Here is a 16450-nt window from a genome sequence, read left to right on the forward strand (position 1 = left end):
AAAGTGATGTAATCAATTTTCATGATGCAAATATGATTATGCACAACTTGAACAAAGGCAAAACAAACTCACATAGTCGGATTCCACGGTACCACTTGGAGGTGCATTGCGTACTTGCTCCAAGCAAGCTGCCCAACGGCTGCACATAGGCTTGATGTTCTCCCAACGCCCTTGAAGCGGCTGAAATGTGCGTGGAGTCCTATTGGGATACTTTGCCATAATGCGGAAGTACTAATCTTCGATCCTTTGCCAATATCTCTTGGCGGTTTGAGAAGTACCCGTGCATGCATCAAGCGACACCGCACTCCATGCTTGGATCAAAGCTTTATCTTCCAAGATCGTGTAGTTCTTCGATCTTTGGCTTTTCCCAGATTTTGATTGCGATTGCTCAAACGCTTCTGCTTCGATCTCCGCCAATTCGTCCTCACAACCATGATCATCCACACCGCCCTCCGTTTCATTGTAGTCGAATGCGGCGAACGGGGCTTGATCAATGTCAACGGCATTGGTATCCAACAAGTTCACGAACTCGGCAATTGCATTGTTTGAACCACCGCTATATTGAACGATAACAAGTAACGAGCTATCGCACAAAATGGCAAAAATGAAAGGAAATCATCATGACCGAAGACACATACCTTCCGGCCATTTCGTCGAAAACACCTCGCTTGCGGGGGGAGCAGCACCATTGGATGGCATCGCTGGAGCACCTCTTTCCGGGATGGAGTTCGAGGATGAAGGAGGCGGCTTGTTTGCAGCCGGATTCCTCTTCCTCTTGCCGACCGCGGCCTTGGTCACCTTCTCCGCCGCCGGGCGAGATCGCGCAACAGCGTTGGCCCCGGGAGCGCGAGCCTTGGCGGTGGGAGGCTGCCGTGCACGATCACATTGCCCTGCCGTTTGCAGGCAGGCGCAACGCTAGCTTGAGCGACGGTGGGGCCAACATGGCCGGCGACGAGATCCGCCCGAAGGGAAGGGGCGTGCGCGACCTCGACGGTGACGGGGGGCAGCTGGGAGTCGTCCATGGCGGCGAGGGACGGCCGCGGAGGATGCACCGAAGCGTGCGGCGGCGGGGCAATGGTGCGGAGGGTGGGGGAGCGGGAAAGGGCACGGGAAAATGTCCCTCCCGCCAAATCTCGCCGGGGATAGAGGCTGAGATCGTGTCGGCCTCCTAGCCCGTGAAACTAGAGGTCGGGGAAGAAGTTTTGCCGCGCCTCGTAAAAATATTTGCGGGCCGGGGCGAGATGCGGAGTCTGATCGGGCGGGTTTTCCCGCCCCGACCCGCACCTTGGCGGTTATTTTGCGGGCCGGAGTTGCTCTAATCTCGCTGACGGCAGATTATAATTTATTTGCCGGTTCGTTTTTTTTTCTTTCACTTTTTACATTTCCGTAACCCACCTACCTGTCAGTAATTCATACTCCTACCCTAAAAATAAACCCAAATGCTACCTACCAACCACCGCCCTCTTCTCTTCCTCTAAAGCCTAGGCGGCGTCGACGAAATTGCGTCGGCGTGGGCAGTGTGGGCGCGGAGATCGACGGGGGCCGAGGTGAACCGGCAGTAACCCTTTACTCCGCCCAGTCTTCCACAGCAAGAAGATGCCTCCTTCCCCCTCAACTTCTCCGAGCGACTGTGGGGATTCAGCCATGTCCATCACGGCGGACGAGGACCACGCCGGATGGACATTCGGCGACAGCGGCAGTGACAAGGAAGAGGAATGTAAGAAAAACCCCGTAATCTTTATTTCACTTGATTTGTGTTTCTTGGCGCTTTTAAGCATGTATGTCAACATGCAATTGGCTTTGCTTAGTTATAGATCATTGCTCCTGATTTAACATACAGCAAAGAGATATTTTTTTTCAGAAACAATAATAACATCTTGCTGAATTAGTTATATAGACTTGCCTTATAATCGAAAATAAAATCGTGTTTTTGAACATGAGGTCCGTGCTTAACTTGTTGATGATATTGGGCACACACCCTTAATATGAATGTGGATGTTTTTTCAGGTATACTGAGTGTAGCCTAGTCAATCGCAGTTGGTTTCTCTGCAATGCTTTCTGTAGTGATTCATCTAGGGATTTTTAACCTTGTACATTTAGCTTCCATGTCAGTATGGGATGTATGGATGTTGCAAGTCCACATCCTAGACAAAGTTCTTACTTGATTTCACTGTTTCGATGATTTTGCATGTAGGGACAAACCGACCTTTTACGGTTGACGATTTTCCAAGGGTTAGCTACGACCGTGGTGAACAGACTTATACAATCTATGCGAATCCTGATTTTTGTCGTCGGGGCCCTGCGCCACTCTCTCTTTTCCGCGCATACAATGACCCCCTTGTTGATAAAGAGAGGGATTGGTTTTGTGAAGAGTATGAACTCCATGACGAGTCTGAAAGTATGTTTGTGTTGTTAAATAATCTACTACTTTCTGTTGCCGCGCTGCCATACATCATATTATCCTCTTTCACTCATTACGTAGTATCTTTTTTTTACCCCAACTATATAGTATCTCAGTATAATCTCACGGTTCATCTATTGAATATGCAGTCACTGTTAACAATGTTGGGATCAATGATTGCTCAAATAGCTGTGATCGATCTACAATGGTCTTGGTGCAGTTCTTTGACCTTAAAATCGCTGGCTATCACCATACCCAGCCTGGACCTGCCAAAATATTTGGTTTTTTCGCAGCACGGGATCGGATCAAACCCCTGCGCAACTATGTCTACAAGCGCGAGATTGATAATTATGAAGCTGTGGCTGTGAATCGGAAAATGGTAATTTGGTTTACAGACTTGCAACTTTGTGCTCGGACCTTTTTTTCATTATATAAGATACCTGCATCATGTCAATTGTCAAAGCTCCAGATAGGCATTGTTTTTGTAAGTTTGGGATGATCATCTTAACAGGGCCCTGGAATTAGTTTATTTCCTTGCATAATCCATGCTGCAACAAACTTAGTTGTTAGAGGGCCAACGCCCAACCTGAATTCACATGAGGTGCGGTTTGAGTGCTACTAGGCGTGAGGAGGAGGAGGAAGTTAGCCTTGATGGGCAGGTCCGCAGGTGGCACCTCAAAATGACACCTTTCGATATTTGGGGTCAATGCTGCAGAAGGATGGTGATATCGATGAAGATGTGAAGGTGTCCTTCATCATCAGGAGGACACCTTTCGATATTTGGGGTCAATGCTGCAGAAGGATGGTGATATTGATGAAGATGTGAGCCATCGAGTCAAAGTTGGATGGATGAAGTGACGTCAACCTTCTGGCGTTTTTTGTGATGAGAGTGCCACAAAAGCTAAAAGGCAGGTTCTGTAGGATGGCGATTCGACTTACGATGTTATATGGCGTTGAATGTTGGCCAACTAAAAGGCGACATGTCCAATAGCTAGCTGTAGCAGAGATGCACATGTTGAGATGGATATGTGGTTACACAAGAAAGGGTTGGGTCCGGAATGATGATCATGTACAACATTGTCTGAGATGGTTTGGGCATATACAACGCAGGCCTCCAAAAAGTGCCAGTGCGTAGCATACAGTTAAGGCATGTTAATAATCTTAAGACAGGTCGGGGTAGACCAAACTTGACAAGGGAGGAGTCCGTAAAAAGAGATATGAAGGACTGGAATATCACCAAAGATTGAGCCATGGACAGGGGTGCAGGGAAGCTAACTGTCCACCTGCCAGCTGAACCATGACTTGGTTTTGATATCTTATGGGTTTCAACTCTAGCCTACCCCAACTTGCTTGTGACTGAAAGGATTTGTTGTTGTTGTTATTCCTTATTCATAGGAAAAGTAGGGGAAAGCATAGAATAGGAAATTTTCATTTGGTGACACTATTCATCCATTTGGTTCAAATGAAGACACATAGGAAAATGAAGGATTTTTCACATTTGGTTTGAGTTTCAAAGGAAAAACAAAGGCATTTTACAATCTACTCAAACCTCTTTTATGCTTTGATATGTAGAAAGAGCAAGGCAAATTCCATAGGTTGAATAATAACAATTTAATCTTACCTTGGGAGAATCTACTACAGACATACCCTAGTTATTGAAAATTAGATAAAAGTAAATGACAATATTCTTCTCCGCTTTATTGATATAGGGGTCAGCCACTTTATATAATAGACAAGACTTGACCAACAAGCCGGTAAATATAGTCAAACTCTAATAGTCTCTAAACTACTAGACTCTTTCCTAACAAAGTTGCTTAATCAACTTGAACTCTAATTAAGGGATAATACTCCATGTCTGATATATGTGTCGGCCCACATAACTATCGAACTCATGCTTTAGCCAATTCATCCAGAAGTCCGAACAAGAGGTCTCGAGTATGACCCTGCTAACATAGTGTTGAAAATAATGATATTTGTGGCCTAAATCGATCCCACGCTAAGGGATAAAGCAACCTAGATGTGGAGGGGAGTGTTAAAATATATTGACTGCCTCTCTCCATCAGTTCAGACTTTCGGATAAATTGGCTGGAGCTTGAACTCAATATGACATTTCTCCCTTCCTTGAAAAATAGCTTGTTTGCAAGTTGCTGGTTGTCAATTGCCTCCCAAGGACCCTGGGTGCAACTAGTTGTGGTGGTCGTAGTCGTTAGCCTCGATGAAGAAGAGCCGAGCGCACCAATGACCATGAACATAAATCTCATCGCAGTTGAAGCAAAGGCCCTGAGAACGACGTTCTGCCAACTCAGGGGTGAGGCGTTGAACCTGCCATCGCGGGGTTGGCCATGGAGTGGTCAACAATAGAAAAAGTGCTAGCGGTGCTGGCGGGGAAGGTATTTTGGCTGCATTCACCCCAAGAGAATCGGAGTGGCACAAGGGCCTTATAGGCCCAAAAAAGCTCGTGTGGTGATGTTGGAGTAAAATGTCGTTGTTCATAGGCCTTGGCAAAGGAGATGAGGGTGTGGAGGTCAGATAGTTGTATTGTGTTCCAGCTCGACAGGATCCCCATTGGAGATGTACCGAAAGTTCTTTGGCATGCCTCTCTCATCCTCAATGATCATGTTGTGCAAGATGATGCAACCTGTCATTATTTTCCATAGAACCTCTGGCTTCCAATACTCGGCAGAGCCACGAATAATGGCAAAGCGCTTTTGAAGCACACCGAAAGCTTTCTCAACATCCTTTCTTTTGGACTCTTGACGCATTGCATAGTGGGATATCTTGTTGCCTTTAGGACACTAGATTGTCTTCACCAAATGTGGCCCATGGAGGATAGATGACATCTACAAGGTAGTAGCCCATCACGTATTGACGGCCATTGATAACATAATTGCAAGGAGGAGCAGATTATCCTTGGATTTACCGGAAGCGGAGGAAGAATTAGTAGCAGGTTACCAAACTGAATATTCCGGTATCAAATATGGTTTATTTTATCTTGTTTCTTACCTAAATTTATTAGTTTCTTCTTTATTTGTAACAGTTCTCTATCTCTGGCAACAAGCCTTGCGTACAATGCTGATCTAGAAAGCACATTCATGTCATTATGAGAGCCATGCAAGCCAAAAAAAGAATGTCAAATCCATAGATCCTCCGATGCAACTCCTCAAGAATGATGGTTGGATCTGTGGAGTGCCCTTCGTACCGACCTCTCCATCCCGTAGGACCATTCTTCCATGTGCAATGCATGCAATCAATTAATCCAAGCATCCTTGGCAATCCTCGTTCTTCACTCAATCCAAGAGTCTCTGCTCTTCACTCAACCCAAGAGTCTCCATGTCTTCATCATTGGGTGCCCTCAAGTACTCCGGTCCATAGATATCAATGACGAATTGTGTGTTGTGTCTTCGTCATTGGGTGCCCTCAAGTACTCCGGTCCATAGATATCAATGACGACTTGTGTGTTGTCTTCATCATTGGGTGCGCTCAAGTACTCCGGTCCATAGATAATGACGACTTGTGTGTATCTTCGAACGGCCTCTAGGATTGAATCTTCCCCAATGCGAACATAGTTATCAATGGCGTCTGCAAACACCCATAGTCAAGCACTCGAACAGCCACGCCACACTTCATCAAAGGGCTTGCACGTATCTCTCTGATGCATTTCTCGTATGTGTAAACCATGGATCGTGCTCCTCAAAAAAATTTGCAACGCTGAGGAAGAGACTTCGGTGCATCCAAAATCACCGGCGAAAATATTTCTCTGGATAGGTTGAATTGGGTGCAAAGTAACCCTTCATAAGCTTGGCATGGCTTTTTGCTCTATTCCGATTGGGTGCAAAGTAATGACGTGGCCGAACTCCAGTTTTTGGAATTTCATGAGTGTGGTCGTGATTTTGAGCCTCCTAACTCATCCTCGGGTGCTCTACAGCATCTCGGTCGTCCGCTAGTTCTGATTTGGACAAAACCAAGATGCTCTAAGGATAGCGTGGGAAGGCCACGGAGTCCACAAAGGCATGGGACCGGCAAGCGAAGTTGAGCATGCATGTTATGGCTGGCATATACTACAGCTCAGGCAGTTAGGGGCCTGGCCTAGTTATCTTATCGTTATTAGGGGCTTAGCCCAGTTATCATATTTGGAGATTATATAAACTCATGCAAGGACTCGTTTGAAGTTAAGCAGAAGCAATCATATTTGCTCGGCTTCCTGAAGGGAGCCGGGAGACCTAACCCTAGCCGCCGCCTCCTGCGCCCTCTCTCTCTCTCTTGACGGCGCCCCAGCGCCGGCGACCTCGTCTTCCTCCACGCCAAGCCCCCTTCCACCCCTACACAACCTCGTCTTCTTCCACGCCAAGCCCCCCTTCCACCCCTACAACCTACGAGCTAGACCTGGTAGGATCCCAGCTCCTATCAATCTGGTACCAGGTGTCTCAGGCTCGATCATGTCCGCGCCACCGCCCATCCCCTCCCTCCCGCTGCCGATCGCATCCTCGTCGCTGATGACCACCGCGACCAGCACGCCGTCCATGACCGGGCCGGTCTCCTCTGCCGCCTGGACGCCACCTGCGCCCGCCCCTGCCCCCGCCGTGCTCACCCCGGAGGAGATGACGGCGGCGCTCCGGGACCTGACTCAGGCGGTCCATGGCATCTGCACCTTCCTCGCGGGGCACTATGGGCTGCAGCCGCCCGCCCCCGTCACCACCATCACGGGGCCGTAGCAGCTCCCATGGAAGCCGTCACCACCAGCGACCTCCGTCGCATCCATCATGTCGTGGCCGCAGCAGCAGCCGCCGCCGCCGCCACCGGCAATCTCGGGGTCGGTCTTTCCGTCGACGGCGCCCGTGGTGCCCATCCACCAGGTCCGTTTCTCCCCGTCGCCATCTCCGCTATCGGCCTGGCTCGCCGGGTCCATCGAACTGGTCTATACGATGGCCTCAGGACAGCCGCACGTGATGTCACCGCCGGCGCCGCCCCCGACCATGCAGTTCGGCGGGTCCTCGGGTGCTGCGGGTCCCTACGATGGTGTGGACAGGCCCCTTTTCCATGGCGGTACTCTGCAGCCCTCACACTCGGCGCCGTCGCCCTCGCTGTTCCGCGCGGATGACACATACCGCCCGTCGTCCACGCCCAGCCACCACCGAGATTCTCCAAGCTGGAGTCCGCAACCTACAACGGCACCGTCGACTCCCTGAATTGGCTCAATCAATGCGACCAATTTTTCAGGGGGCAGCGCACGCTCGCGTCTGACCGCACCTGGATCACCTCCTATCATCTACGAGGCGCCGCCCAGACATGGTATTACGCCCTCGAGCAGGACGAGGGCGGCATGCCACCATAGAGAGTTTCCGCGATCTGTGCCACTTGCGCTTTGGTCCGCCTATACGCGGGAGCCGTCTGGTGGAGCTTGGGCGCCTTTCGTTCCTCACCACAGTGCAAGACTTCGCCGACCGCTTCCAGGCACTGGTGTGCCATGCCCCCGGCGTTTCGGCTCGTCAGCGCGCTGAGCTCTTCATCGGCGGCCTACCGGACCACATCCGCGTGGACATGGAGATGCGCGGGCCACAGGACCTCCAGACGGCCATGTACTACGCCCGCGCGTTCGAGCGTCGCGCGGTGGCCATCCAGCAGGCGTCACCGCCCCGGGCTGCTGAGCCGCCACCCTGGCCGGAAGTTCCCGCGCAGGGTCGGCCTGCTCAGGCTTCCGCGGCGCCCCTCGCCGCGACCGCAGCGCGCCCGTTCCGCCGGTTCACCCCGGCCGAGCAACTCGAGCGTCGCCGCCAAGGGTTCTGCTTCAACTGCAAGGATGTAAGTGGCAAATAAATGGCATCCGCAATCCCGTTTAGTTAGTTTTTGCTAGCTTGATAGTTCATTTTACTCAAACAAACAAAAAACCTTTTTGAACTATCATATCATAAGTGGACTTTAAACGGGATTAAACGGGACCCGGTTTACATCCCTATTCAACTGCGACGAGCCCTACGTGCCTGACCACGTCTGCGCGCGACTCTTCTACCTAGAGGCTGCAGACTACATTGAGGAGGACACCGCCGCCACCGGGCTCGGCGACCTGCCCGCCCCAGCTGACGCGGAGGTGTTTGGTGCCTGTTGATCACCTCGAGGAGTTCCGCAAGCGCTTCCCCGCCTTCCAGCTCGAGGACGAGCTGTTTGTGCAGGCGGGGAGAGATGTTATGACCGGCATATACTACAGCTCGGGCAGTTAGGGGCCTGGCCCAGTTATCTTATCGTTATTAGGGGCTTAGGCCAGTTATCGTATTTGGAGATTATATAAACTCATGTAAGGACTCGTTTGAAGTTAAGCAGGAGCAATCATATTTGCTCGGCTTCCTGAAGGGAGCCGGGAGACCTAACCCTAGCCGCCGCCTCCTGCGCCCTCTCCCTCTCTCGCAGCGGCACCCCAGCGCCGGCGACCTCGTCTTCCTCCACGCCAAGCCCCCTTCCACCCCTACAACCTACGAGCTAGACCTGGTAGGATCCCAGCTCCTATCAATGCAACTTTTGCCAAGGTAGATAGGAAACATCAACTTGGCAAGGCCAAACTCACCAACTTCGCCAGGGCACAACACATGCATCAACCAGACGAAGCCAGACCTACCAACTTTGCTAAGGCACAAGATAGACCAGATCGGCCTAGTAAAGCCGACCATAGTCAAGCACTCGAACAACCACGATGAACATCATCAATGGGCATGCACGTATCTCTCCCGATGCATTTTACGTATGTGTAAACCATGGATTGTTCTCCTCAACAACTTTTGCAATGCTGAGGAAGGGACTTTAGTGCATCCGAAATCGCCAGCGAAAATGCTTCTCTGGATAGGTTGAATTGGGTGCAAAGTAATCCTTCATAAGCTTGGCATGGCCTTTTGCTCTATTCCGATTGGGTGCAAAGTAATGTCGTGGCTGAACTCCGGTTTTTGGAATTTCACCAGTGTGGTCGCGATTTCGAGCCTCCTAACTCATCCTCGGGTGCTCTACGACATCTTGGTCGTCCGCCGGTTCTGATTTGGACAAAACCGAGCTCGGTGGTGGCCTTTTTCGTCCACGAGAGTGGCTGTTAAGGCAGCGGTGAAGATATGGGGTGGTTCTGGCTGCAGCGCCAGCGGCAAGCTAATCTAACTTGGCCCAAGAGGAGCGAGTGTGGTGGCTAGCGGGGGAAAGGAAATCGGCGGAGACAACACTGGGGTGGAGAGTGTCGAGTGATATGGAGGAGCCGCACGAGAGGTATTTTTGTTGAGAAGACTGACAAGCTGCCTAATTTTTCATTTGAGGAGTTAAACCGGCTGAGGGTTCTGCTAGGTGTGGCTTAACTCCTCAAAAGGTAATATTTTGAGTTGAACACTTTTGAAGGTTTGGCTAGAGATGCTCCAAGGATAGCGTGGGAAGGCCACGGAGTCCATAGAGGCAGGGGATCGGCACAACGAAGTTGAGCATGCAACTTTTGCCAAGGTAGATAGGAAACATCAACTTGGCAAGGCCGAACTCACCAACTTTGCCAGGGCACAACACATGCATCAACCAGACGAAGCCAGCCCTACCAACTTTGCTAAGGCACAAGATAGACCAGATCGGCCTGGTAAAGCGGACCCTGCCAACTTCGTCAAGGCATGGGGCTACATGCCGTTGAGGGTATGCTCGTGAATGTTCCTTTAGGGTTACGGTTAGTGACCGGGATCTCTATAATAGCAAAGCGGGCCAGCACATTTTGCGAAAAATAATATAAAGAGAGAATAGAAAAGGGTGATCCCATTTAGAATGTTTTTGGCGAGTTATCCTTAGACCATTCAGAATGCCATCACCGTCAAGGTTGGTACACCCCCTTGCACCCTTGGTGAGGCCATAGGTTGAATAGGGGGCATCTCAGTTTAATTGTCTCGGATGTTCTTGGTGACAAAATTAATAATCTGCAGTCTAATGGTAAAATGAAAATCTCATCATCGGTTTTATAGAGATCATTTTTCTTTCATTTCCATACACATGTAATTTAGCTAACCGTTGATCCTAATTGGCAGGGTACTGCACGTTTATCACTGGGAAGCCCTGCTCGAGGCATCAATATGACAGACCATGTGTTGTTCGAATTCAAACTTTGCATACGGATTGAAGACCAACCTGACGAGGGGCCAAAAGAGGAGCTTCTAATTGAAGGATGTACTGAGTTGAGCAATATGTTCAGACCATCATTTGTTGAAACCCAGCGTCTTTATGGAGAGAAGTGTGGATTGGACCTGAAGTTTGCCGTACTGAACAGCGCAGTTCAAGCAAAGATTGATGTTGAGATAGTTTACGCTCCTGCATGTGGCCTTATTCTGAATCTGTATGCCAAGACGAGTGGCTTCGGGGATATTATCCGCCTATTTCGTGGACGTTCAAAAGCCGGTGGTAGATTCAGTTCTGTTGTGGGGGTTTTGATAGATAGCTACCTTGATGTTTGCGTTGAAGGGTCTTCCAAAGAGGGTCTTTGTCAGAGGTCGCCTCAAGACGGCTGTGGTCTTGATCAGAAGCTGCCCTGTTATACCTGGACAGGCAGATTTGGTGCATGCTATCGTGGAACAGTGGTTGAAAAGGTGAAGTTTGATAAATTCACTACGATTTCAGTGAAAGTGACTTGGAGTATGGTCGATGAAGAATGGCGCATCCGATATGCTTAGAACGGAGCTTCTATGTTCCGGTAAGAAAAGAACTTCTATTCTAGTGTAAGCACAAAAGGGATTTGTTGCTGCGCTGCAAAACTATTTGCTACTAGTATAGTGTCTTATACTCTGTTAAATGTGATATATTCTTTAAAACTGATAAGTGAGAGAAACTAAGGTCTACTACATTTCTTAAACGTAATTTTATAAGTTCAACACATCAGATCTCCCATTTCCTGTGGAGTTGACAACTATAAGTAACCATGACTAGGCAGAAGTATGGATGTCTTATTTTTGTTTAGAAACTGGCACTATGCTTGTTAGATGAGATCTCACATGAATATACATGTACCAGGGCCAGAAGAAAGCGGAGTACAATATATATCTGACCAAGTATGGGTGGTTTGCTGATGGAATACAAATACATATACCAATGCGAATATGGAGTACTATATATGTATATATCTACAAATATAATGCAAATGTGGAGTACAATACTACAGTATGTACTATAGTATATAGAGCCAGGGAATGACGAATAGTAGACATTACTTTTCACTCTTAATGAAGGAGCCTAACACCTGCTGCTGCTGTTGCTACTGCTGCTGCTCTGGCCACTCGCGTACTCCTCTACCCACTTCTCCCATTCCGTTCTGGACATGATTCTTAAGGTGGTAGCAGCTTTCCTGACAGCCATTCCATTCCATTCTGGTGTATTTCCGTCTAGGGTAAAACTCATTTTTCCTTTCACGTGTCGATAAAAACCCTTGCTCAAATCACCCCAGTTCCTAATTAGCAGTTTACTGTTGTCTGGCCCAACAGTATTCTCCTTATCCAGGTGAAGCAGAGCATCATAGTTGATCTCGTAGATGGGAATGAACCTGGGACCTTCAAACAACATCACATGAATAACCCAATGGAGTCATTCTCTTTGACGAGGTCCTTGCTCAGCGGTCTTTCTCCATAGGTTGCCAGGGTGTGGAAGGCAGACTTCAACCGATGATATCCCACCTTGAAATTTGCAAGCTGACATGACAGCAGCTTAGGGTACATGCCAGTAGTGTGGAGGGCATCAGACTTCCTCATTATCTTCGACTCTTTGTCATCAACCTCAAAACGATCCCCACTATTGTTCACAATGCCCCTAAACCATGCTTGAAATTTTGTGCCGACCAGTTGCAGACTCTTCTTGCCATCTATAACTTCTATTACATACATACCAGATGGTGTATAATTTTTCTTTGGAGTCACAGGAACTGTTACCTCCTTGCCTTCCACAGTAACAGTAAACTTCACGTCGGTTTCTTTCGCCATGTGACTTCTGATGGCTTCGACACATGTTTTGCAATTCTCTCGTATAACCTATATTAAAATTGACTTGCACAATTTAGACAGAATCTAGAAGCAACCACATCTTTGGGTGATAAAACTCATCAATGTGCTGTATAGTAATAATTGTGTATACCTCCAGAATGCCGGTTGCCATGGAATTGTTCGTGGATGCTCTTCCTTGTGATATATCCTGCACACAAAAATGATAGCAGTAGAACAAAATTCAGAGATCGCCTGAAAACTGATTGCAGCTCACCAACTTTTTGTTTCATAGAATATTAGCAGCATTTCCTAATGATTTGCATGCACTTGTTCGTTTCTGTTCTGTTTTGCATAATTTGTACCCGATCATCACCAAAAGCATTGCTTACATCGAGCTAGGTGGTTAAAGTTTTATTTTTGAAAGAACCTAGATGGTTAATTATCAGTTCTGAAGATTAACATGCTGGTTGCCTACTCAAAAAATAAGTATAATGGTCAGTAAATTAGTACACATGGAGTGGCAGGTAAATATAAAGTGGCAGGGTGCAACCCTATTTTGTCAAACTGAAAGAGGACCTAAGAAAGCTTCTAAATTTTACTGGACGTAGAAAATTCGCACATTTATTTTCTTGAAGTCACTTAGGTTAAACTAAAAACTCGATTGTATATGGATTATGGAGCCCATGTGGACATGTTGAAGGAATTTTTGTAGTGATTAGGTTTCCCGACCATAAAGTTTGTACGATATACATATAAAGGAAACCGTAAGATGGAACCATATACCATAAAATCAAAATAATTAAGTAGTATACTCTTATAAAAAATACCAATGTCTTCCTGAATGTTGGATTAACTTGCATCACAAGAAAAATTATTGTGGTAAATGGGAATTAATTTCAAGATAATGAAGGAGAGCAACATCCATGCATGCATGTCTAACAGAACAATTCTACAGGACCTATCAAACAATGTAAACATTTTCTGGTTACGAGGACAATTCTACAGAACAATTCGACAATCCATCGCTTGCATTTACAGCCATGAGAATTCAATCGGATAAAAGGAACATCATGGTGAATGTTAGTCTCAGCACTATTTGCAAGTAAATAAATACACAATTTGGGAATATTTTGATAGACATTCCAAATACACTTTTATTTGAGAATTTCCGAATACATTTCTTTGGAGAAATTCTGAATGCACCTTCTTATTAAACTTAACCATTTCACTTTAGATATATAGACTAGCTCTGCAAATGTGCTCCGAAATACGCTCCCGCAAAATTTAGTTACAGCAGAGATATCTCTTATGAAGGAGTAACATACTCTAAGCATACATTTGTAACTAATTAAGAGGATCATCCTAAAGGGCGTACTTAGCTACCGTTAGTAGCTGAACATTCATGCTGAAAGATAATAATTTTCTGGTCTAACTGCAATACACAAGCCACACATAAAATCGGCAAGTTAAAAAGTAGTACTCCCTTAGTCCGGAATTACTTGTCATCAAAATGGATGAAAATGAATATATCTAGAAATAAACTAAAATACATTTAGATACATCCATTTCAGTGATAAGTATTTCCGGACAGAGGGTGCGAAGTAAAGCTAGCGGTACCCATAGAAACAGCTAGCAGTAGAAGAAACTACAGAGATTCTCTGACTATTGGCAAAACAAATCACGGCTAGAACTTTTCATTGCAAAGTATAGTAGCAGCATCCCTAATTATTTGCATATGTTAATTTCTGTCCTAGTGGGCATAAATGGCTAGACAAAAAATTTAGTTAAGGAAATTACTACAGCGGGGAGGTTTTTTTTTTTACAACAACGGCCCCGCCCCCACAGCGGATGATCAAAAGGATAGCCTACAAGCACCTTTTTTTCGCAAATAAAAGCACATAAGTTTAAGATACACGTGCTAAAAAGATTATACATGCAAATATAAAGAGGAGGAGGATGCATGTAGGAAAGGTTGTCCATTTTATTTTCTTCAAGTCGGTTGGGTTGATGTTTTTTTTTTGACAATAAAATATACTTTCTTCATTTCATAATGTAGGACTTTTTTCATACTACACCAGAGTAAATAAACGCCTTCGTTATGAGACGGAGGGTGTACAACGAATGAAAATAATTACGTTCTGGCGACCTGTTTGCGAAGAGCCGGCCGGCATGCACTAGCAGTACAGTAGCACACCACCGTGTCCTAAGTACTAACTTGGTGCAAGTTTTTGAACCCGCCTACATACAGCCCTGTTCATCAGGAAAAAAAAATCTTAGAGGCAGCAAAGGTATAGAAAAACTTGGTTGAGCATAAAAAAAACTTACACGCAGCAAGGTACAAATCAAGTGGTAAGTTAAAAATCCCCAGAACAAAAAAGTCGGCAAGTAAAAAAACACATGTATACCACTCGATCATAAAATCTGCATCATGCTCAGTTTAACATATAAGGAAAAAAGGCACTAAGTTCAAGCTCACTATGTGCCCGAAAACATAAAGATAATTCCTGCACAACTATAAGCAGAAGTGGGTGCAAGAAAGCTAAACGTCACTGCTCAGAGAAAATTCACCTCATGAAGTCATCTCGGTTGAACCAAAACAAAAATCCCCCGCCAAAAAAAAAGAACCAAAACAAAAATGAATGGTAGAATAATATCGTACCAGTGCATTTGATCTTACTAGATTTAGAGAGAGAAAGGAGTCGCATTGCACACTAGTACTGGTTCATAGAGGTGCGTCACACACACACACACACACACACACACACACACACACACACACACACACACACACACACACACACACACACACACACACATGCCTGCTAAACCCACCGACCAGTGTTCCATTTGCCATCATTTGGAAAAAGTAACCTCTGTGTGCACAGTATATCTGCAACACACAACGATGCATGTGCATGCATCCTTGAACGAGTGATGGCGATGCTTGCTACCTCCATGGCTGCATGTATGCACGTACGTATACCCTCATGCATGGCTAGCTAGCTACGTACGTATGTAGTGTAGTGATCATGCTGGTGGAGTGGAATAAAGAAATACAAAGTTATAGCTAGATTTGCACTAGTGTCACACCTTAAACATGCATGTTGTTCTAAATTACTCGTCAAAAGATAAAAATTACTCATTAATAATTAATTAATGCACGTTTGAGTACTACTACTACTACAAACAAGCGACCTCTTGTTCCCTGTTCACAAACAATCTCAAACTGCACTAATTTTTATTCTTTCTAAATCTAGTAAGATCAAAAGCAACCAACAGCCTAGCTACATACGAGCACTCAAGTGCATGCATGCCTGATAAACCCCTGTTCACACTGCTACATATGAGCACAACATATGTATACTACGTGCAAATATGAAGAAGAGGAGGATGCAGGAAAGATTTGTCCATTTTATTTTCTTCACGGGTTAGGTTGATGTATTTCTTTTTGACAATAAAATATACAAAGAATAAACATAATTACGTTCTGGCGACCTGTTTGCGAAGAGCAGGCCGGCCTGCACTAGTGGTACAAGTAGCACACCACCGTGTACTAACTTGGTGCAAGTTTTTGAACCCGCCGTACGTGTACAGCCCTGCTCATCAAGAAAAAAAATCTTAGATGCAGCAAGGTATAGATCAAATGTCAAGTAAAGAAAAATCCTAAAGATCGAAAGTGGCAAGCAAAAATCTTGAAAAAAAAAGAAGTGGAACGTAAAAAAGAGACAAGCCGGCCAGCCTGCACTAGCAGTAGTAGACCACCGTGTACTGTCTTGGTAGTACAAGTTCTGCTCATCAAGAAAAGTTCCTGGAGGCAGCAGGGCACAGATCAAGTGCAAATAAAAATAAGATCTCAAACAAAAAAGTGGCAAGCCGATCGCCACCATGCATGATGCAACCATCCATCCATATGATACTAGGAGAGCACACACGACGTTCAACTTGCGCACGGAACCATCGAGAGTGAAGCAAACCCGAAGAAACTTGCGCCGGCGAAGTCACAAAAGGCCGAAAGAATATGCAGTGCAGCGAGGGATGAACAGCAAAACGTACGGAAAGAAACCCCAGTGAGAGGAGCACGAAAGCCAAG

The 16450-nt window shown here is 46.4% G+C and overlaps 1 protein-coding gene across 2 annotated transcripts; it reads left to right on the forward strand.

The window, feature by feature from the left end:
- The first annotated feature begins 1457 nt into the window (after positions 1 to 1457).
- LOC119305267 lies at positions 1458 to 11577 on the forward strand. Of its 2 annotated transcripts, XM_037581839.1 has the most exons (5): positions 1458 to 1717; positions 2195 to 2398; positions 2551 to 2780; positions 10426 to 11084; positions 11402 to 11577. In XM_037581839.1, the coding sequence occupies exons 1-4, from the start codon at positions 1597 to 1599 to the stop codon at positions 11062 to 11064; spliced, it is 1194 nt and encodes a 397-aa protein (XP_037437736.1). In that variant the 5' UTR covers positions 1458 to 1596; the 3' UTR covers positions 11065 to 11084; positions 11402 to 11577. The 2 variants fall into 2 exon arrangements, with proteins under 2 accessions (XP_037437736.1, XP_037437735.1); XM_037581838.1 differs by lacking the exon at positions 11402 to 11577 and having other exon boundaries at positions 10426 to 11303.
- The last annotated feature ends 4873 nt before the right edge of the window (positions 11578 to 16450 follow it).

The sequence above is a fragment of the Triticum dicoccoides genome, chromosome 5B (genome assembly GCF_002162155.2).
Source record: "Triticum dicoccoides isolate Atlit2015 ecotype Zavitan chromosome 5B, WEW_v2.0, whole genome shotgun sequence".
NCBI lineage: Eukaryota > Viridiplantae > Streptophyta > Magnoliopsida > Poales > Poaceae > Triticum > Triticum dicoccoides.

Coding starts and splice junctions, on each gene's coding strand:
- LOC119305267 (XM_037581839.1), top strand. CDS start 1,597: ATGCCTCCTTCCCCCTCAACTTCTCCGAGCGACTGTGGGGATTCAGCC. Junction 1,718..2,194: donor CAGTGACAAGGAAGAGGAAT/GTAAGAAAAACC, acceptor TTTTGCATGTAG/GGACAAACCGACCTTTTACG. Junction 2,781..10,425: donor TGGCTGTGAATCGGAAAATG/GTAATTTGGTTT, acceptor CCTAATTGGCAG/GGTACTGCACGTTTATCACT.